At 38.2% G+C, this 23,589-nt stretch overlaps 2 protein-coding genes across 18 annotated transcripts in view; one reads left to right on the top strand and one right to left on the bottom strand.

Moving 5' to 3' along the window:
* Positions 1 to 23,589, bottom strand: part of SDCCAG8 (SHH signaling and ciliogenesis regulator SDCCAG8) — a 239,423-nt gene that overhangs the window by 186,791 nt on the left and 29,043 nt on the right. For 16 of the 17 annotated variants that reach the window (XM_034666639.1, XM_034666637.1, XM_034666640.1 and 13 more), the window contains 3 exons: positions 18,357 to 18,482; positions 13,461 to 13,601; positions 6,899 to 6,963 (listed from right to left, as the gene is read on the bottom strand). In XM_034666639.1, the coding sequence (XP_034522530.1) occupies positions 6,899 to 6,963; positions 13,461 to 13,601; positions 18,357 to 18,482 (332 nt within the window). Of the gene's footprint in view, positions 1 to 6,898; positions 6,964 to 13,460; positions 13,602 to 18,356; positions 18,483 to 20,702; positions 20,833 to 23,589 lie in introns of those variants that run through there. The other variant, XM_034666648.1, reaches the window with a different exon arrangement.
* LOC100471725 (protein S100-A9) lies at positions 20,708 to 21,116 on the top strand. The gene has a single exon (XM_002929964.4). It carries the CDS (start codon positions 20,724 to 20,726, stop codon positions 21,114 to 21,116), a length of 393 nt encoding a protein of 130 aa, XP_002930010.2. The 5' UTR covers positions 20,708 to 20,723.

Raw genomic sequence — 23,589 nt, forward strand, 5'->3', positions numbered from 1 at the left:
CAGTCAAAACTAGAGGCTCTGACGGCCAGGGTCACCGAGGCAGAGGAACGCGTTAGCGAATTGGAGGATGGGTTAGTAGAAGAAAAAACGAAAATAGAAGCTGGTCTTAAAAAAATCCACGCCCACGAATGTAGATTACGGGAGATTACTGACTCTATGAAACGATCCAATGTCAGAATCATCGGCATCCCTGAAGGGGTGGAGAAAAACAGAGGTCTAGAAGAGATATTTGAACAAATTGTAGCTGAAAACTTCCCTAATCTAGCAAGGGAAACAAGCATTCGTGTCCAAGAGGCAGAGAGGACCCCATCCAAGCTCAACCAGGACAAACCTACGCCACGGCATGTCATAGTGCAATTCGCAAATATTAGATCCAAGGATACAGTATTGAAAGCGGCCAGGGCAAAGAAATTTCTCACGTACCAAGGCAAAGGTATCAGGATTACGTCAGACCTGTCTACAGAGACCTGGAATGAGAGAAAGGCTTGGGGGGGCATTTTTAAAGCTCTTTCAGAGAAAAACATGCAGCCAAGGATCCTTTATCCAGCAAAGCTGTCATTCAGAATTGATGGAGAAATAAAGACGTTCCAAAATCGCCAATCATTAACCAATTTCGTAACCACGAAACCAGCCCTACAGGAGATATTAAGGGGGGCTCTATAAAGGTAAAAAGGCCCCAAGAGTGATACAGAGCAGCAAGTCACAACCGATACAAAGACTTTAAAGAGAAATGGCATCATTAAAATCATATCTGTCAATAATCTCTATCAATCTAAATGGCTTAAACTCTCCCATAAAACGCCACAGGGTTGCAGATTGGATAAAAAGACATGACCCATCCATTTGCTGTCTACAAGAGACTCATTTTGAACCCAAAGATGCATTCAGACTTAGAGTAAGGGGATGGAGTACCATCTTCCACGCAAATGGACCTCAAAAGAAAGCTGGAGTAGCAATTCTCATATCAGATAGACTGGATTTTAAACTAGAGGCCATAGAGAGAGATACAGAAGGGCACTATATTATTCTTAAAGGAAGTATTCAACAAGTGGATATGACAATTATTAATATATATGCCCCCAACAGGGGAGCAGCAAGATACACAAGCCAACTCTTAACCAAAATAAAGAGACATATAGATAAGAACACAGTAATAGTAGGGGACCTCAACACCCCACTATCAGAAATAGACAGAACACCCTGGCAAAAACTAAGCAAAGAATCAAAGGCTTTGAATGCCATACTCGACGAGTTGGACCTCATAGATATATATAGAACACTACACCCCAGAACCAAAGAATACTCATTCTATTCAAATGCCCATGGAACATTCTCAAGAATAGATCATGCTCTGGGACACAAAACAGGTCTCAGCCAATACCAAAAGATTGAAATTATCCCCTGCATATTCTCAGACCACAACGCTCTGAAATTGGAACTCAACCACAAGGAAAAACCTGGAAGAAACTCAAACACTTGGAGGCTAAGAACCATCCTGCTCAAGAATGACTCGATAAACCAGGAAATCAAAAAACAAATTAAACAATTTATGGAGACCAACGAGAATGAATACACAACGGTCCAAAACCTATGGGATACTGCAAAGGCAGTCCTAAGGGGGAAATACATAGCCATCCAAGCCTCACTCAAAAGAATAGAAAAATCTAAAATGCAGTTTCTATATTCTCACCTCAAGAAACTGGAACAGCAACAGAGGGACAGGCCTAACCCACTGACAAGGAAGGAGTTGACCAAGATTAGAGCAGAAATCAATGAATTAGAGACCAGAACCACAGTAGAGCAGATCAACAGGACTAGAAGCTGGTTCTTTGAGAGAATCCATAAAATTGATAGACCACTGGCAAAACTTGTCCAAAAACAAAGAGAAAGGACTGAGATTATTAAAATTATGACTGAAAAGGGAGAGGTCACGACCAGCACCATTGAAATTGCAAGGATTATTAGAAACTTTTATCAACAGCTATATGCCAAAAAACTAAACAATCTGGAAGAGATGGAGGCCTTCCTGGAAACCTATAAACTACCAAGACTGAAACAGGAAGAAATAGATTTCTTAAATAGGCCAATTAACTATGAAGAAATTGAGTCAGTGATAAACAACCTTCCAAATAATAAAACTCCAGGCCCAGACGGTTTTCCTGGGGAATTCTACCAAACATTCAAAGAAGAAATAATACCTATTCTCCTAAAGCTATTTCAAAAAATAGAAACAGAAGGAAAGCTACCAAACTCATTCTATGAGGCTAATATTACCTTGATCCCCAAACCAGGCAAAGACCCCCTCAAAAAGGAGAATTACAGACCGATTTCTCTAATGAATATGGATGCCAAAATCCTCAACAAGATCCTTGCTAATAGAATCCAACAGTACATTAAAAGGATTATCCATCATGACCAAGTGGGATTCATACCTGGGATGCAAGCATGGTTCAACACTCGCAAATCAATCAATGTGATACATCATATCAACAAGAAAAGACTCAAGAACCATATGATCCTCTCAATTGATGCAGAAAAAGCATTTGACAAAATACAGCATCCTTTCCTGATTAAAACCCTTCAGAGTGTAGGAATAGAGGGTACATTTCTCAATCTCATAAAAGCCATCTATGAAAAGCCTACTGCAAGCATTATTCTCAATGGGGAAAAGCTGGAAGCCTTTCCCTTAAGATCAGGAACACGACAAGGATGCCCACTCTCGCCACTATTATTCAACATAGTACTAGAAGTCCTTGCAACAGCAATCAGAAGACAAAAAGGGATCAAAGGTATCCAAATCGGCAAAGAAGAAGTCAAACTGTCTCTCTTTGCAGATGACATGATACTCTATATGGAAAACCCAAAGGAATCCACTCCCAAACTATTAGAAGTTATAGAACAATTCAGTAAGGTGGCAGGATACAAAATCAATGCCCAGAAATCAGTTGCATTTCTATACACGAATAACGAGACTGAAGAAAGAGAAATTAGGGAATCCATCCCATTTACAATAACACCAAAAACCATGCGTTACCTTGGAATTAACTTAACCAGAGACGTAAAGGACCTATATGCTAGAAACTATAGATCACTTTTGAAAGATATTGAGGAAGACATAAAAAGATGGAAAAATATTCCATGCTCATGGATTGGAAGAATTAACATAGTTAAAATGTCCATACTACCCAGAGCAATCTACACTTTCAATGCTATCCCGATCAAAATACCGAGGACATTTTTCAAAGAACTGGAACAAATAGTCCTTAAATTTGTATGGAACCAGAAAAGGCCCCGAATCTCCAAGGAACTGTTGAAAAGGAAAAACAAAGCTGGGGGCATCACAATGCCGGATTTCGAGCTGTACTACAAAGCTGTGATCACAAAGACAGCATGGTACTGGCACAAAAACAGACACATCGACCAATGGAACAGAATAGAGAACCCAGAAATGGACCCTCGGCTCTTTGGGCAACTAATCTTTGATAAAGCAGGAAAAAACATCCGGTGGAAAAAAGACAGTCTCTTCAATAAATGGTGCTGGGAAAATTGGACAGCTACATGCAAAAGAATGAAACTTGACCACTCTCTCACACCATACACAAAAATAAACTCCAAATGGATGAAAGACCTCAATGTGAGACAGGAATCCATCAAAATTCTAGAGGAGAACATAGGCAACAACTTCTATGACATCGGCCAGAGCAACCTTTTTCACGACACATCTCCAAAGGCAAGAGAAATAAAAGATAAAATGAACTTATGGGACTTTATCAGGATAAAGAGCTTCTGCACAGCCAAGGAAACAGTCAAAAAAACTAAGAGACAGCCCACGGAATGGGAGAATATATTTGCAAAGGACACCACAGATAAAGGACTGGTATCCAAGATCTACAAAGAACTTCTCAAACTCAATACACGAGAAACAAATAAACAAATCATAAAATGGGCAGAAGATATGAACAGACACTTTTCCAATGAAGACATACAAATGGCTAACAGACACATGAAAAAATGTTCAAAATCATTAGCCATCAGGGAAATTCAAATCAAAACCACACTGAGATACCACCTTACGCCAGTTAGAATGGCAAAGATAGACAAGGCAAGAAACAACAATTGTTGGAGAGGATGTGGAGAAAGGGGATCCCTCCTACATTGTTGGTGGGAATGCAAGTTGGTACAGCCACTCTGGAAAACAGTGTGGAGGTCCCTTAAAAAGTTAAAAATTGAACTACCCTATGACCCAGCCATTGCACTACTGGGTGTTTACCCCAAAGATACAGACGTAGTAAAGAGAAGGGCCATATGCACCCCAATGTTCATAGCTGCATTGTCCACAATAGCCAAATCATGGAAGGAGCCGAGATGCCCTTCAACAGATGACTGGATTAAGAAGCTGTGGTCCATATATACAATGGAATATTACTCAGCTATCAGAAAGAACGAATTCTCAACATTTGCTGCAACATGGACGGCACTGGAGGAGATAATGCTAAGTGAAATAAGTCAAGCAGAGAAAGACAATTATCATATGATTTCTCTCATCTATGCAACATAAGAACTAGGATAATCGGTAGGGGAAGAAAGGGATAAAGAAAGGGGGGTAATCAGAAGGGGGCATGAAGCATGAGAGACTATGGACTATGAGAAACAAACTGAGGACTTCAGAAGGGAGGCGGGTGGGGGAAAGGGATAGACTGGTGATGGGTGGTAAGAAGGGCACGTATTTCATGATACACTGGTTGTTATACGCAACTAATGGATCATCGAACTTTACATCGGAATCCGGGGATGTACTGTATGGTGACTAACATAATAAAAAATCATTAAAAAAAAAAAAAGCTAATCTAATGAAAAAGGAGCCATTTTTGCCCTATGCCTGAAATAATATCTCCAACATGGTAAGTCTTCTGTTTAAATATTGTACAGAAAAAGTCTGACTTTCAAATGCTTTGTAAAAACAACTTGGGAGGCACATTCCAAAATCAAAGGGTCTCCATTACTATTTCTGTCAGTTTCAAATTCAAAACTCAGGTAGATTTGATTACTTGAAGTGCCAAAAAAATAAAAATAAAAAAGAAATAGATACCAGAAAGCTAGAGTTTCTGAGAATGGTGGTTTTCACTCTTTCTTGAAGAAAATGCCTCTTTAAATAATCTTAAGATATACTAAAGGGAAAAGAAAGAAACAGAAGGTACAGGGAACAAAGTCTAGTTCATTGCAAAGCGGTATTTTAATGTAATTAAAGATGGCACATTTGACTTATGAATGCGACAAAACAATTTAAAAAATGAAGAATCAGGGTGCCTGGGTGGCTCAGTCAGTTAAGCATCTGACTCTTGACTCTGGCTCAGGTCATGATCTCAGGGTTGCGGGATTGAGCCCCACGCCCAGCTCCACGCTCAGCGTGGAGTCTGCTCAAGATCCTCTCTTTCCCTCTGCCCCTCCTCCCCCACTGTGCTCTCTTTCTCTCTCTCAAAAAAAACAAAAAACAAAAAACAAATAAAACTGAAGAATCAAAACACAACAGAAATCAAAATATAACAAAGACAGATGAAAAGCAAGAGAGCAAAAAATACGCCATTTTTTTTAAACGTTAGGTCTTCACGAAAAAATAAAAGTCTCTATAGAAATCCTAAAACTAATCTGACTAAGATGTAAAGTGCATAAGAGCGTATGAAAAAATGAATGATAATGTGCATGAAAGCTATGAGTTCTGGTTCTGGGTATTACACTGCTTATGTCTCCAAACAATACATGGCCTGAAGATTTTAAAATTTTATTGCAAATTAGACTTACTAAAATTATAAAAAGTATTTTAGTTTGTTTGATCAAAAAATATTTCACTGCTACTATTTAAAATCAGCTTTAACATCCCAAAAATCAATTCCTGGTATCTTTTTCTACTCAGAGTGCAAAATAAATCACTAATGGTTAATCTATAATAAATAGATTTTATTGGGACTTCTAAAAAAACATGTCCAAAAGCACATGAAAACTTATTGTGTATACAGAAGTCCCCTCCTCCTATCCACAGTTTCACTTTCCTGAGCTGAGATGTGAGTGACGCAAGGTCAACCGAGGTCCAGAAGCAGATGATCCTCCTTGTGACGGACCATCTTCAGAAGGTCGGAGGCAGCCTGACAGTATGTCACATGTTGAACATCATTCCCCTCACTCCATCTCATCACACAGACATTTTAGATCTCCCATCATCTCAAGAAGGAGGATGAGTACAGGATAAGATATTTTGAGAGACCACATTCTCATAACTCTTATTACAGTATATTGTTATAACTATTCTATTGTATTATTAGTTACTGCTGTTAATCTCTTACTAAATTAAGCTTTATCATAGGTATGTACGTACATGAAAAACCAATATGTATAAGGTTCAGTACTATCCAGAGTTCCAAGCATCCACTGAGGGTCTTGGACTGTATCCCCCATGGAGAAGGGGAGACTAATACACTCATATTCATAATATACAGAAAAATACTCCAACTATTATTGTTATAATTTTAAAAATTAGATAAAAATACCTATAAAGAAGAAAAATACTTGCTTATAATTTGAAAACTAGAATTTTTTAGTATTTTATTTCAAAAGCATAATTTCTATCAGAGCAGCTAGTGATTCTTATTTCTATGAGAAAACATAAATATTTCATAACTGATGAAGGAATAAAATTTATAATTTAGCTTACAGTTCTCTGAATTGGGACTTCACAATTTTATGCCCCAGTTCCTTTAATAATGAGGATATTTCTTACACTGAACACAAAATGTCAACAAGTAATTCTTGAATTGAGTAAAACTAGCATGTCAGCAAACATTCAAATACATTTTAAGATCATTATGCTTTTGCTCAAATTTTTAAATGGACGATGATACTTTACCTCAAAAACTTCAGTTGAGATTCCAGGATCTCACCCTTTTCTTCATAAGTAAGTTTTAGCCTCTCCTTTGGAAAAGAAAACAAAAAGTGTACATTTTCTCCATGCCCAGTACTTTATCAGCAAGTTTTAATTATTGATATTAAACTCAACTTTTATCCTTTATCCAAGAGGAAAAATAATGTGTCCTCTCAAGAAATACTTTCCCTCGTTCACCCAAACTTTTGTACTTTTTTTACTGAGTGTATACCCACAAAGAACTACAGAGTCATAAAATGGTTATTACTGTCCCCGCCCCCACCAATTTTCTTCAAAAATGCATACATTAGATCTTACTTTTAAAAGTGTGACTCTGGTTAAAAACAATTTTAACCTATAAGGTCCATGATGGCAAGGATCAAATCTTACTAGAACCCCCGCTGTGACTGCTGCATACTGACATACAGTACATGAGTGCTGGATGAATGATAAAAGGAAAGTTGTAAATCACAATAAAGGACAGACCAAATGGATATACTAGCTACAAGGGACTGCTGGCATCCCACTGTTCTTTTATTCAACAAATATTTATTGGGTATCAAAAATGAAGATGCCAATTGATGGGGACAATTTCAATTATATATAATTCACTCCAGGGAGGTATATAGAAGATAAACTGAAATCAGAGATACAGGAACTTGTAATTCAGTTAAGAGAAATAAAGAAGTGGGCGCCTGGGTGGCTCAGTCAGTTAAGCATCTGCCTTTGGCTCAGGTCATGATCTCAGGGTCCTGGGATCGAGTCCTGCATCAGGCTCCTTGCCCAGCGGGGAGTCTGCTTCTTCCTCTGCCTCTGCCTGCTGCTCCCCCTGCTTGTGCTCTCTGTCTAATAAATAAGTAAAAATAAATAAATAAAATAAAATAATTTTAAAAAGAGAGAAATAAAGGTGGCTTCCTGGAAGAAGCGCTGATACTTAAAGGATTAACTTCCAACACAGCAAAAGGCACAGAGGCTGGAGAAAGCATTCTGCATGTTTGGCTGGTAAGTGGATCTGTTTCCACTTACAAATACAATGCTAGATGAAAGAATGGATAGAGATGAGCGAACAGGTGAGAATGGGCTATGAGAACAGTAAACACACAAGACCTTTACCCAGATAACTCATGTAATCTCCATGTAATAGAGGCATTGGCTAGACATTGAAAACTTTATCAGATTTGAATCTCAAGTCACTTTGAAGCGTGGAAAAGGGAAGACCAATGAAGAAGTGCAATGCAACAACAAAGGGAAGAAGAGATAAGCACACGAGTAAGAGTAATCAAACAGTAAGGATAGAAGAGAAACAATGTAGTATGGGGCTATATAAAACCAAAATTGACAGAAGTTTATAATTTCATAGATAATAGGGGAGAAAAATACATTAAAAATAATCCTGAGTTTCTGCAATTGAGCCATCAGGTGAATGCTGATGCTAAAATTTTTTCAGACTGATAAAATAAGGTAAAATGGAATCATAAAAACATTCAACTGATTCAAAAGAAGGCAAAGGGGGGGAGAAAAAAAGTAACAGATGGGGGGAAAAAAGCCAAATAGTAAGATAGTGGACTTAAACCCAAGTATATAAATAATCACATTTAAAAGGCAGATATTATTAGATTGGATAGGAAAGCAAAACTCAGCTATATGTTATCCACAAGAAACCCACAATAAATATGAAGATACACATGTATTAAAAGTAAAAGGATAAAAAATATACCACACTGACACTACTCAAAAGAAAGTAGGAGTTGGCCAAAATACAAAACCATGTTCGCCTCTATACCATCAATGAGAACTTAGAAATGAAAATTTGAAAGTATTTATATCATTTATGACAATATCAAAGATAACTAATCTAGGAATAATTCTACCGAAAGACACGCAAGACCTTTACTCAGAAAATTGTAAAAGATTACTGACAAAAATTAAAGATGATCTAAATAAACAGAGTGATCTGTAAGTTTAAAGGATTAGATGAGGGACGCCTGGGTGGCTCAGTCAGTTAAACATCTGCCATTGGCTCAGGTCATGATCTCAGGGTCCTAGGATCCTGTCCGTCATCAGGCTCCTTGCTCAGTGGGGAGTCTGCTTCTCCCTCTGCTGCTCCCCGCTTGTGCTCTCTCTGTCCCTCTCACTCTCTCTGACAAATAAATAAATAAAATCTTAAAAATAAATACATAAAGATATCTTCTCCCCCAAGTGACTTATAGCTTAAAGACGATCTCAATCAAAGCCTCATAATGGCTTCTGGAACTTGACAAATTAATTCTAAGATGTATTTGGAAATACAAAAGGCCAGACATAAGACACTTTTTAATTTTTTTTTAAGATTTATTTATTTATTTTACAGAGAGAGAGAGAGAGAGAGTGGGTGAGCAAGCATGAGTGGGAGAGACATGGGGCTTGATCTCACAACCCTGAGATCACAACCTGAGCCAAAACCAAGAGTAAGACATTCAACTGGCTGCACCACCCAGGTACCTCCCGAAATAAGATGCTCTTGAGGACAAAGTACGACGTTGGAAGATGTTGTATGTAGTCTACCGGGTATAGAGCTGTAACAGTCAAGAAAGGATGACAGTAACACAAAAACCAAACACAGAGACCAGATATATATATACACCTGATTTATGACAAAGATACCAGACAAAGGACTGTCTTTTTGACAAATGGTACTTAGATATATATAAATAACCATGTGGGAAAAGAACAAAATATGACCCCTACACAACACATCATAAACAAAATACAGACTGGTAGATTGTGGATTTAAATGTTAAAAAGCAAGACTATAAAGCTTCTGGAAAATAATATAAGAGAATATCTTTATGACCTGAGCAGGAAAACACTTTTAATATAGGATACAGAGAATAGAGGGGAAAAACTGAGATTACATTAAAATTAAGAAATTTTAGTCATGAAGAAAGAAAAAAGAGAAAGAGAGAAAAAGAGGGAAAGAAAGAAAGAAAACTATCCAGACAATTATAAGGCAAGCCACAGAGTGGGAAAATATATTTACAATAGATATAATCAACAAAGGGTTTATATCCAGAATACATAAAGAAGTTAAAAAAAATGTCGAATAACTCAAAATAATGGGTAGGATGTTTGAACACATAGGAAGACACTGAAAAATACATGAAAAGATATTCAATCGCATGAGTCATCAGAGAAATACAAATGAAAATCACAATGAGATAGCAGTACAAGCCCACCAGAAAAACTGACAATATAATGTGTTGGGGGAATATGGAGCAACAGCGTCACTCCTACGCTGCTGTAGGAGTGTAAACTGATAAAAACCACCCAAAAAGCTCACCCTAACCACTCAATGTGAACGTACACATATCCCAAGACTGACAATTCCAGTCCAAAGTACATACCCAACATAAATGTGTGTCATGAACACCAACAGACATATTAAAGAACGTCCACAGCAGCAATATTCACAATAGCCCCAAACAGGAAACAAGACAAAAATCCATCAATAGTAGAATCAATAACTGAACTGTAGTATATCTATACAGTAGACCCACCAGTGAAAATGAACAAACTTCTGTCATATGCAACAATGTGTATGAATCTAACAAATGTAAGGTTGAACAAAATAAGCCAGGCACAAAAAAATACATACTATGTGGCCCCATTTATACAATGCTTAAAAAAAAAATAGGCAGGTATCAACTAGTGGCTAGAGATCCTGCTTGGACAAATAGGCAGGTATCAACCAGTGGCTAGAGATCCTGCTTGGACAATTTTCACAAAAGTCAAGATAGTGATTAGCTCTAAGGGAATGAGGGGCAGAGACTGGGAGGGGGCACAAAGAGGGCTTCTGGGACATGGCAGTGCTACAAATCTTACAGGTGACAATCACAAGGGTGATCATTTGAAGATAAATCATTAAGCTGCACATTTTTGTTTTGCATGCTCTTCTGAATGTATGTTAAAATGAGTCATCAGCAAGTAAAGGAGATACGCAGCATAGAAACCAAACCCTATGTTGGGCTCCGCACTGAACAAGGAGCCTGCTTAAGATTCTCTTTCTGCCTCTCCCCTTTCCCCACAACTCATGCACTCTCTCTTAAAAAAAAAAATAATAATAAGATGGCAGGTAGTAAAGCATGTATTCTGGTGAGAATGACCCAGTAAAGAGGGTTTAGGAAAGACATAAGAAAAGGTGGAGGTAAGTTCAAGAGTGAAACCCTTGGAAACAGTGGGGAAGATTTGGGACATAGGCACACGGATGCAGGGACTAACCTTTGACACACACTGGATACAAATGAATCTGTAACATTATAAACACAACACTGGGAGGAGACATAAGAGAGAAATTAATTCTAATGTGGGTAAAGCAGGAGCGGAAGCATGTGATCAAGGAAGGCGGAATGGGAGGGGGCATCGGAATGAATCCTTGCCGGTAGGTAGAAGGTAAGGAAACATCTTAGGTCAGGAGGTCTGCATAAACCACAGCCAGGAATGCAAAAAGAAACAGAGGGGGGTAATAAGTTTATGGAGTAGTTAAGGAATGAGTGGTCTGTGTGTCTACAGTAATATTTGAAAGACTGACAGAAAACAGAAAAAACTATAACACCTAGAGATGATAATGAGACTGAACTATGATGCAACCTATTTTTCCATGGCACCCTCCATTTACAGTGACATTTTACATTTCCATTATTATTGATCAATTCTGCCAAGTCAAATTCAATGCAAAGAAAAATTCAAACAAGAAGAGGAAAGGCCTGTTACATAGATCAAAAGACTGGAAAGTATCATTTGATCTGAAAATAAAATTATTTTCGACCCTGGGAAGTGAGGACATTCAAGACCAGCTGTGTAGATGAGGGAATTCAGAAAGCCACAAGCAAGCCCAGGGAAGACACACGCTCAGTCCTGAGAAGACCTTAAGCTTTCACCTCAAGCTGATCTCTAGGCTCAGAGGAAGCCCAGCCACATGGTGAAGGAGCGCCCCAGCAGGGCCAATCCACAAAGACTGGCAGAGGTTCTTCTTTGGTTTTTTGTGCAAGTGTTTTTTCGGTGGTTTGTTTACTTATTTTAGTTCCTGGCATTCAAGGAAATCTCTGTCAAAATGAGCTGAATATGAGCTAATGAAACAGAGACTTCAGTGATCACACACAACAAGGAATAGTACAAAAGTGATTTGGAAAAGTCTCAAAACAAAAGGACAATATAGCGTTCAACAATAAAAGATAAAACCTATGGGGAACTGGGGTATTGGATTTCCAGAGTTACCACAGCATAATAGTTCATTTCAATGTCCACTTTTCAACCAAAAAAAAAATCACAAAACATACAAAGAACCAGGAAAATATGGCCCACTTAGAGGTACAAAATAAATGCAGAAACCACCCTTAAAAAATCTATAGATACATGGGGCACCTAGGTGGCTCAGTCGTTAATTGTCTGCCTTCGGCTCAGGTCATGATCCCAGGGTTCTGGGATCGAGCCCTGCATCTGGCTCCCTGCTCAGTGGGGAGCCTGCTTCTCTCTCTCCCACTCCCCCTGCTTGTGTTCCCACTCTTGCTGTCTTTCTCTCTATCAAATAAATAAATAAAAATCTTAAAAAAAAATCTATAGATACTGGGCCTACTAGACAAACATTTTAAAACAATGGTCTTAAATATGCTCAAAGAGCTAAGAGAAAACATGGCCAAAGAACTAAAAGGAATAAGGAAAACAACTGTACACCTCAAACTAATATAACACTCTATGCTAACTGTAATTAAAATTAAATAAAGAAATCAAATTATAAAAGGAACTAAACACAAATCTGGAGCTGAAAAGTACAACAACTGAAATGAAAAATTCCTAAAGGCATAGAAGAGCAGATTTGAGCAGCAGAACAAAGGATCAGCAAACTTGAAATAGGACAGTGAAAATGATTGAGTCTGAAGAGCAGAAAAAGGAAAGAACGAATTACCATATGATCCAACCATTCCCTTTCTGGTTATATGCCCAAGAGAAGTGAAAGTAGGGACGAAGACAGATACTTGTGCATTGATGTTCACGATAGCTTTATTCACAAGAGCCAAAAGGCAGTGAACTAAAAGTTCATGAGCAAATGAACGGATAAACGAAGTGTGGTGTATTACGTAAATGGAATACTACCCTTAAAAAGGCATGATATTTTGATATGTGCTACACCACCGATGAACCTTGAAAACGCTATGCTACATGAAACATGCAGACACAAAAGGACAAATGTTGTTTGACCCCACATAGGTCAGGTACCTGGACTAGGCAAATCTATAGAGACGGAAAGCAGAAGAGGTCTCCAGGGTTTGGGGGAGAGGGGATGGGAGTTATTATTTCATGGCTATAGAGTTTTTGCCTGGGATGATAACAATTCTGGAAATGGACAGTGTTTTGCACTGTGATTGTATTTAATGCAAATGAATCGTACACTTATGATAGTTAAATGATAGATGTTAAAATGGCAAAAGTGCTAAATTTAGTGGTATGTATACCACAATAAAAAAAATACATAAAAAGTAGATGCATAAGAGAAAAGCACCCAAATTCTCACCAGTTCTAGCTTCCATTTCTCAGCCTCACCAGCAGATGGACCTTTGACGGCATCTGCATTGCCCTGGGAGAATCGCCTCTTGGCAGTTTCATCTGCCCCAGAGTCTTCACCTGTTGGCATCCAAGAATTCTGTAGGATTCCCTAAAATAAAATGTATGAGTAATTACAATTGGCATTTAACTTTAAGACAACATGCATGCTTTACAAATGGAACACTGATTCTCATCTGTGATGAAAGGAATACAAGAGCAGATGCTTCTAAACTACACATCAAGAATGATCTTACATTTTCAGGCTATTAGCGTCATATTCCACAAGTGTTACAAAGTCAGATTCCTACAGCCACAGGCAATAATGTAAATGAGCAAAGAGGGGTGGCAGCTAGTTTTTCAACAAATGAACTTCTCTCTTACTTCTATGGAGACATATATTCTCAAAACACACAGCCCTCTCTTAGTTTCATTCTCCACCTTTCATAAAGGCGTGACAAATAATAATGTTAATACATGTGGTGTTTACTATGTGCCAGACACTGTTTATGTGTTTCACATATATTAACTCACTTAATCACTATAACAATGCTATAAGTTTCATTGTTATCTCCATTTTACAGAAGAGGAAATTGGGGTGCCTGGGTGGCTTAGTCAGCTAAGTATCTGACTCTTGATTTTGGTTCAGGGTCGTGAGATCCAGCCCCACATCGGGATCTTGGCTCAGTGGGGAGTCTGTTTGAGATTCTCTCTCTCCCTTTCCCTCTTCCCCTCCCCCCTACACTGTTTGTTCATGCACACACTCTATCTCTAAATTAAATAAATAAATCTTTTTTAAAAAAGAGGAAACTGACTCACACTGAGTAACTTGTAAGAGTCACAGAGGTAGGAAGTAGCTAATAAGCAGCACAGCTAGGATCTGAATCCTGGCAATCTAGTTCCCTAGTCCATGCCCCAAACCACTACACACTCCTGCCTTTCCAGAAAAATATTTACCTTCAATAAGAAAAATGGTACATGGAGATAAACAGAACTGACATGAAGCCTGGATGTCAGGGACTCACAAAGGAGTGGTAGGGACCATGACAAATGATCTGAAAGTTGCAGCAACTACTCAGTTCCAGGCAATTGGTGCCATGTGTGAATGCAAACTCATATTCAAAAAAATCTTCTGATTTTTTTAAAAAAATAAGCCAGATATCTGGCTTTTCATTTGAAACACTACTAAATACTGGTTCATAGTTCGTGAAACAAAACACGCCCACAGACAATATTTGGTGTATACCCCATTGTGTCTGCACCTCCCATACCTTCTCAACATTCAATGACATATGCAGCCCAAAGAGCTGGGTAATTTGTGTGTACAAGGACTGAAATATTAATCTAATTCAACAAATTATTACTGAACTCTTGCTAAGGGCCAAAGGACATGGTAGTACTCACAAGAGAGGACAGGTCCCAAACACAGAACTGCAGTGTCACATCACGCTAGAATGAGCTAAACTGCATTCATCCCAAATAGTATTCTGAGCGCCCATTCCATATTCTTCTGGAAGTTCAGTTTAATGCAAACATTTATGTATGATACCTCCTATGTTCAGGCACTGTGCTAAGAGCTTGGACGGTAAAAATGAGCAAGACCAACCTTATCCTCAAAACAAACCCCTAAGCAGATAATCTCAATTTAATAAGGTTAAGTGCTAGGCCAGAGGTGTGCATGGGAGACTACGTGAAAACAGAGGAGGGGCACTAAGAACAACCAGAGATTCAAGGAGGGTTTTCTGGGGAAGTGTTGACACTGGTGTGATATCTTGGATAAGAAAGAGTGAGCTAGATGACAGGAGCATGCCAGGAAGAAAAACATTATGGGGAAAGTCACAGAGGTGTGAAAAAGTATGGTGCCTACAGGAGACTCACGCATTTCAGAATTACTAGAGATTGAAGCACAAAACAACGGATATCAAAATGTCAAGCCAGAGAGTCAAATACAGGTCTGGAAAATACGGTATAACAAGTTTGAACTTGATTTGGTAGGTAAGGACAAATCTCTCAAGATCTGAGTGCAAAGCTGCCTTAGAGAATTATGAAGAACAGCCTATAGACAAACTGGAAAAAGTACGTACACCACAGATCACTGACTTATGACATAAAGTATTGTCATTCTTTGGAAAGAAGTGCTAGTCTAATTGATACTTTCTGCTTTCACAGATAACATTTAAGAACTTGAATGGTATTTGACCAAAACTTAAAAAATCTAATTACATTTACATCCCTGGAGATCACCAAAAACCTTTGATTTCTTAATTGAGGGGAGGGGTGGTAGAGAGGGCATGAAAGTAGACATGGAAAGATATGACTCAGAAATGTTCTGCTTTTAAAAAAAAATCTCCTAGATCTTTGCATGAGTACACATGCCAAAATTTCTTTTTTTTTTTTAAGATGTATTTATTTATCTGAGGGCAGGGAGGGGCAGAGTGAGTCCCAAGCAGTCTCCATGCAGAGCACAGAGCCTGACTTATAGCTCAATCTCACAACCCTGAGATTAGGACCTAGGCCAAAACCAAGAGTTGGACGCTCAGCTGACTGCACCATCCAGTTGCCCCCAAAATTTCTAATAAATAGCATATTTTAATATTATTATAATTTTTTGAACTCTGGAGAAAAGCTCTCCATGAAGAGAAATTTCACTTAAAAAATGATGGCAAATGAAGATGGAAATGGCTGTAGTTTTGAAAAAATAACCTGCTTGTTTCTTCAACCACTGGGTCATGCTGTAGGCTAAGTGCTAAGCATCATGTAGGCTACCACCCAAGTCCAAGGCTAAAACTCAGGAAAAATAAAGAGGACGTTCCTCTCTTCTGGGGAGAATCTTCTACCCCATGGCAAACAAAGGTACTTTGGTTAAATACTGACAAGCTATTCCTAACTTATGCAGAAAGACAGTATAACTCAAGGCTGGGCACATGGATCTGGGGAGTTAGACAGCCGCATGTCTGAATCCTAGCTTTGCCATTTTCTAGCCTTGTGACATTAGGAGAGTTGCTTTGTTTACTTAACCGCCCTGTACCTTAATTTACTCATCTGAAAATAGACATAACACCTGCCTTCCTTTGCTACTATAAACCTGAAATAATTGAATATAAAGTGCTTGACAGAGTGCCTGCCACATCAAAACATGTAGTCATCAATAAGTATTAATCATTACTATATAACTATTTTAATTATTTTTCAAAAGAAGGCATTAAGAAATACTGAAAATCTATATTCAAATCTGCCAATAGCTGTGGCAAGATCGACCATCAGCGCAGAAATAGACTCAGTAAAAAGAGGTCAGAATAAAAAAAAAAGAAAGAAAATGTCTCTTGATGTGTTTATATTTAAGATATTCTAAAAAGTTTCATTTATATTAAAACTCTGAACACAACACCAAGCATACATTGCTGAAATGCCTCAATTCACCTATACGTGCAAAAAAGCAGCAGGGGTAGTAACTCTACAACAACAAAATATCACAGAAGACTAACATTAAAATAGGTATCAAGGTCTCCTGACACATGTGCAACAATCATTTTGATTGTTTGCATTATATTTTAGTTCACGTGAATGTTTAAAAAAAAAACATTCTACAACTTTGTTTTTTCCATAACATATGGCTATAAATTTCTTCAGCAAGTTTCCTTTGTTCCTATAGCAAAGCATGTGTGCTTGTACATTGTTTCCTTCCCCTTCTGTGTTACTCACTTCTCTTGCCCTCTGGTTCACTTGTCTGCCTAATTTCCTTTCTCACTTCACTTCCCCTTCTTCCACTTTGTCATTGCACAAATACCGAAGTCTATGAATAATCAAGTCACTGTTTGCTAAGTGACTACATATTTGGAAGAAAAGCAAAAAATATATTTTTAAAACGAGCTACTTCGAGGTACTTTTTATATGGCTCTATCATCTTCAAATTGACATTAAAATAATAAGCGACTAAGATGGAATTTTTAACTACTAACATTGATAATAAATAATATCATAATATAAATTTTCAAAAAACTCTTCTGGTGAAGGGAAAAGAGCTGGACACACTGAAACACTCCGCAGAAAAATAAACTGAAATACTGATCAGCCCACTTTGCCATTCAGATTTAACACAATCAGCCACTTCTAAATAGGAAATTCTAACACAGAACTCAAGGATTACAAATGAGACCCTGGGTCAGGTCAACAACAACCAAAAAACTTCAAAATAAAAAATTAGAGGACACCTAGGTAAAACATTAAGACACTCATATTTTTTCTAGGGGCGCCTGGGTGGCACAGCGGTTAAGCGTCTGCCTTCAGCTCAGGGCGTGATCCCGGCGTTATGGGATCGAGCCCCACATCAGGCTCTTCCACTATGAGCCTGCTTCTTCCTCTCCCACTCCCCCTGCTTGTGTTCCCTCTCTCGTTGGCTATCTCTGTCAAATAAATAAGTAAATAAATCTTCTTCTCACATGCTGATCCTGGCACCCTCCTGCCAGCGCTCGCTCTGCTACCCCATGCTGCCAATTAGACTTCTTAGGATTCAGAGCACAAGGAAAATTTAGAGAAATACACCAGAAATCTAAGCTACAGTTAGAAAGTTTCTGGATTTAACCAAGTCCTTCCTACATGACCTGCTTCCTGCTTCGGACCTGCTGTTTCCATATGGCAAAAACATAAACGGTATGTATACTCAGAGAGGAAATCAGCATAGATATCTGGCATCTGAGGATTCATTCCACCACGGTGAATCTCAATTTTTGAGGCCCCAAGTGAGTAACAGCACAGTACGTTTGCCAAAATTCAAGTTAAGAATTCCAGCAGTTCAGAAGGCTGGGGGAGAGGGTAGGAAGGAACATTCAAAATAAAATATAATTTATGGTTTGAAAAAAATGCTCACAGATGCATCCAGAAGTGTTTGTTCCCTCATTGCTTCCTCTTGTCTCTGAGATTTCAGCTCTTGTTGGAGCCTTTCATTTTCAAGCACGACTACTTGTACCCTATTTTTCATTCCAGTGAGTTCCTCCTGTAAAAAGCAGAAACAAAAATGCCAACTACATTAAGCATTTTTAAGCAGTGTTAATCACTGATTACTAGATGATCCAACATGATACAAAGCACGGGAAACACGCTCTCTATCCATTTTCTGAAATATTGTAATTATACTTAGACAAATAAAGCAACTCAAACATTAGCTAACAAACAAAAAGTAGTCTGGGGAATATAGTAAAGAGCCTGCCAATGGCCATATCACAGAAATGTGTGGTTCTGATGGTTTTTTTGTAGGCTTCTAGAAAGACTTTAATTAAAGGGGTTATCTAAAAAACTTTTAAGAATCGGGTAGACTTTTAAACAATAAGGTGAGATATAGTATTACTCCTCAAATGCCGACAACTTGTTGAACCTAACAGAGGATTAAATGGACAACAAAGGACTCTGAGGTAGGCATGGAAAGTTAGAATATTTAGCCACGACTGGTAGCCAGATGGAGCGAAATCATGAGTGAGATAGTTTGGTGGAGAGTTCTAAAAGAGTGTTACTCTGGCCCTGCAGGCAATAAGATAAGGGATTACAATAAATAACAATTAGAATAGCCATTGAGTGGCTTCTCGTTCTCTGAAAAAAAGGTAAAAAATATCAATACGTTCATGGCATACCGCTTCATTACCGGTGTAATAAAAAGCTATTAAGCAATACATGCAAATTCCATTTCAATCATTTTATTCAGAAACAAGCCAAAACCCAAGTCTATAATTGAAAGCTTTACCTAAAAAAATATTGCAGGCTTCCAATTTTTGGTCTGGAATATAATGAGCTTGGAAGACATCATTCACAACAAGAGAAAAGCTGAACACATCAAAAAAAATCAACCACTCTTCTTAAATCCGTAAGAGAATTGAGGTCACAGAGAAAAAACCCATCCCCCAAATTGGATGGACAGACAGATAGGCGTTCCTGAGAATGACAACCTACCTGAGCAGAAACTTTCAGGGGAACCAGTGCTGGGAAGGAAAATGTAAAGTGTAATTGGAAGCTCAGGGTAGACAAGTTTGAGGGTTAAAAACTCCAGAAAGACCATCTTTTTTTTTTTTTTTAAAGTTCCATGATTCATTAGTTGCGTATAACAGCCAGTGTACCATGCAATACGTGCCCTCCTTACTACCCATCACCAGTTTATCCCATTCCCCCACCCCCCTCCCCTCTGAAGCCCTCAGTTTGTTTCCCAGAGTCCATAGTCTCTCATGGTTCATTCCCCCTCCAGAAGGACCATCTTAAAGGGATTCCCATACTTTTGTGAGTTTTATCTACAGGTTCTTACAGCAAAGACTAGAGAAAAATCCCTTCAAGCTTCCTCTAGGAGGAGAGGAAAAGTAGCCATTTTGAAATACGCACAAAGCATTTCTGCTATTAAAAAGGCCTGCCTCAAGAGAAAGTATTTTATCAGAGCCTAAAGAGCTGGGGTTTTTCACAACCTAACTGCCCTGCCCTCAGGAAGGGAAATACCCAACTCCAGTTCCCTCTAGTCTTCCCACCTCACTTAAGGGGACAGGGTGACTGAGAAGCACTTGTGAAGGTCAAAGCTAGTGGGCCCAGACTCACTAAAAGACTGAGACCTAATCATAGGACTATAAAATGCTTCCCCTAATCCCACACCTACCACCCTGTCAAAAGAGAGCCTACAAATAACAAGGGAATACACTAAAATAACCGTGTATCTCAGACTATAGTTAAGAAAAATTCTCAAAGGAAGCCCAAAGACAACAACTAGAAGAAATTTTAACCTCTGACAACTGTAGTAACACCAAACTGTAGTAAGACCTTCACACACCTTAACTCCTACCACAATAAACATAATATCTCACACTAAACAGTTCCTTTTACCCACTACCTCGTGGCCAGCATTCAACAAAAAATTAGAAAGCACACTAAAAGATTTAAGCCCAGTTTAAAGAGACAGTGCAAGCACAGAACCAGATTCGAATATGGCAGCAGTGTTGGAGTTATCAGATTGGGAGTTTAAAATAATTATGATTAATATGTCAAAGCGTCTAACGGAAAAAGTGGACCACATGAAAGGACAAATGGCAAATATAAGCAGAAATGGAGAGAAAGAAAGAATCAAAGTGCTGGAAATCAAAAACACCATAATAGAAATGATGAATCCTTTGATGGCCTCATTAATAGACTGGACACAACCAGGAAAAGAATTGAGAACGTGAAGAACTGCCAATAGAAATTTCCCAACCTTGACTTGGAGCGCAGGAAGATGGCGGACCAGATGTCACAGCTGGAATGCAGCATCCAGACCATCATCAACATCTTTCACCAGTACTCTGTGCAGCTAGGGCACCCGGACACACTCAACCAGAAAGAACTGAAACAGCTTGTGAAAAAGGAGCTGCCAAACTTCCTCAAGAAGCAGCAGAAGAATGACAATGCCATAAACAAGATCATGGAGGACCTGGACACAAATGGAGACAAGCAGCTGAACTTCGAGGAGTTCTCCATCCTAGTGGGCAGGCTGACGGTAGCCTCTCACAAGGAGATACACAAGAATGCCCCTGAAGGAGAAGGCCACAGCCACGGGCCAGGCTTTGGAGAGAGTGGCCAGGGCCACTGCCATAGCCACGGTGGACATGGCCATGGCCACAGCCACTAATCAGGAGGCCAGGACACCCTTCCCCTGCCTAACTAGGGCCACAGAGAGGCCAAACTGCCTTAGCTAGGGGGCTGGGAGGCTGGGGAGCAGGGGGCAAAATAAAGTCTTCCTCCAAGAAAAAAAAAAAAAAAAAAGAAATTTCCCAAAGTAAAAGGCAAGGAGAAAAAAAGAATGAAAAAGAACAGAATATCCAAGAAATGTGGGACAATTATAAAAGGTGACAAAGAGAGAAAGGACAAGAAGAAATATTTGAAGCAATAACGACAGAGAAATTTCCAAAATGATATCACCAAACCACAGATTCAGGAAGCTCAGAGAACACCAAGCAGTAAAAAATAAACCAAAAAACCTATACCTGGGCATATCATATTCAAACTGCAGAAAATTAAAGACAAACAGAAAATCTTTAAGGAAATCAGAAATCAAGATTTTCTTCAGAAACCCTGCAAACAAGAAGACAACAGAGTGAAATACTGAAGTATTGAAAGGAAAAAACTCACCAACCTAGAATGCTGTATTCAGGCAAATTACCCTTCAAAGATGAAAGGAAAATAAAGACTTTCTCAGATAAACAAAAATTGAGGAAATTTGTCTCTAGTAGACCTGCCTTGCAAGAAATGTTAAATGTTCTTCAGAAAGGAGGGAAATAATAGAGGTTATAAACTCAGCTGTACACAACAAGGAAAGAGCATTAGAAAAGGAATTTATGGTGATAAAACGAAATATTTTATTTTTCTTGATCTTAACTGATCTAACGTATAACAGTCTGCTCAGCATCACAGTAGCAGCACTATATACAGTGATCATAGCTTATGAATAATTGAAATGAATGACAGCAATGTTACAGAGGACAGGAGGGAGGAACTGGAAACACTATAAGGAACTTGCCCTACCCATGTGGTGGTACAGAGCTTTTTGAAAGCAGACTTAGATTACTGATCAATGTAATTGCAAACTCAAGGACAATCACTTACAAAAGTAAAAAAAGTTCAACTGCTATGCTAAGAGAGAAGAAAAACTGCAATCACATAACAGGATCACTTAAAGCCAGCGATGGCAGAAAAAGAGTAGAAGACTGATGAAAGAAAGAAAGAAAAGAAGAGAAGAGAAGAGAAAAGAAAAGAAAAGAAAAGAGAAGAAAAGAGAAAGAGAAAGAAAGAATGAACGAACAAGGGCAATGAATAGAAAACAGTAATATAGTAATTACCCAATTATATTGATAGCCAAGAATATCAACAATAACTTTAAGTGTCCATGGTCTGAATATACCAATTAAGAGACTTTAAGAGTGAATGACAAACAAGACACAAGTATATGTTGTCTGTAAGAAGCCTACTTTAAATATAAAAACACAGATAAGTGAAAGGTAAATGGATAGAGAGAGGCGTCCCATGCTAACATAAATCAAAAGAAAGCTGGTGTAGCTATATTAATTTCAGACAAAGCTGACTTCATACCAAAGAAAAATATAAGGGATAAAAGGAGCATCACATAATGATAAAGGGGTCAATTCTCCCGGCAGACATAATGATCCTTAATGTGTATGTGCCTAATGGTAGAACATCAAAATACATGATACAAAAACTGATAGAACTGTAAAAATAAATAGATGAATCCACTATTTCAGTTAGAGATTTCAAAACCCCTCTGTCAGTAATTGACAGATCCAACAGATCTTGTAGATTGGCAAACACTGAGAGGTACATAGTTGAACAGAAGAGCACCAGCCATCAACTGGATCTAAATTGCATCTGTAGAATACTTTATCCAACAAGAGAATACACATTCTTCTTAAGCTAAAACAGAACAGTCACCAAGACATACCACATCCTGGGCCTAAAAACACACCTTAACAAATGAAAAAGAATAGAAATCATAAAAAGTATGTTCTCAGGCTACACTAGAATTAAACTAGAGATCAGTAACAGAAAGATGGCTGGAACACTCCCAACACACTTGGTGATTAAACAACATTTCTAAGTAACATACAGGACATCAAGGACAATGTCTCGAGAAAAATATAAAAATATTTTGAACTAAATAAAAACGAAAATACAACTTACCAAGATTTGTGAGATACAACAATATCAGTGAAAAACATTAGAAAAGAAGAAAGACTCCAAATCAATAATCTAAGCTTCTGTCTTAGGAAACTTTAAAAAAAATGGGGAGTAAATTCAATCCAAAGTAAGCAGAAGTATAATAAAAATTAGAGTAGAGATCAAAGAAATTAAAAATAGAAAATCAATAGAGAAAAGCAATAAAACCAAAAGCTGGGTCTTTGAAATGATCAATAAAACTGGTAAGACTCTAGACTCTAGCCTGGCTAACTAAGAAGAAAAGGGAGAAGACACAAATTACTAACATCAGAAATGAAAGAGGGGTCATCATAGATCCCATGGACATTAAAAGGATAACAAAGGAATACCATGAACAACTCTATGCCCATAAATTTTATAATTTAGATAAAACA

This window comes from Ailuropoda melanoleuca, chromosome 8 (assembly GCF_002007445.2).
Source record: "Ailuropoda melanoleuca isolate Jingjing chromosome 8, ASM200744v2, whole genome shotgun sequence".
NCBI lineage: Eukaryota > Metazoa > Chordata > Mammalia > Carnivora > Ursidae > Ailuropoda > Ailuropoda melanoleuca.

Bases quoted from the DNA above. Each gene is read 5' to 3' on its own strand.
- LOC100471725 (XM_002929964.4), top strand. From the start codon at position 20,724: ATGGCGGACCAGATGTCACAGCTGGAATGCAGCATCCAGACCATCATC.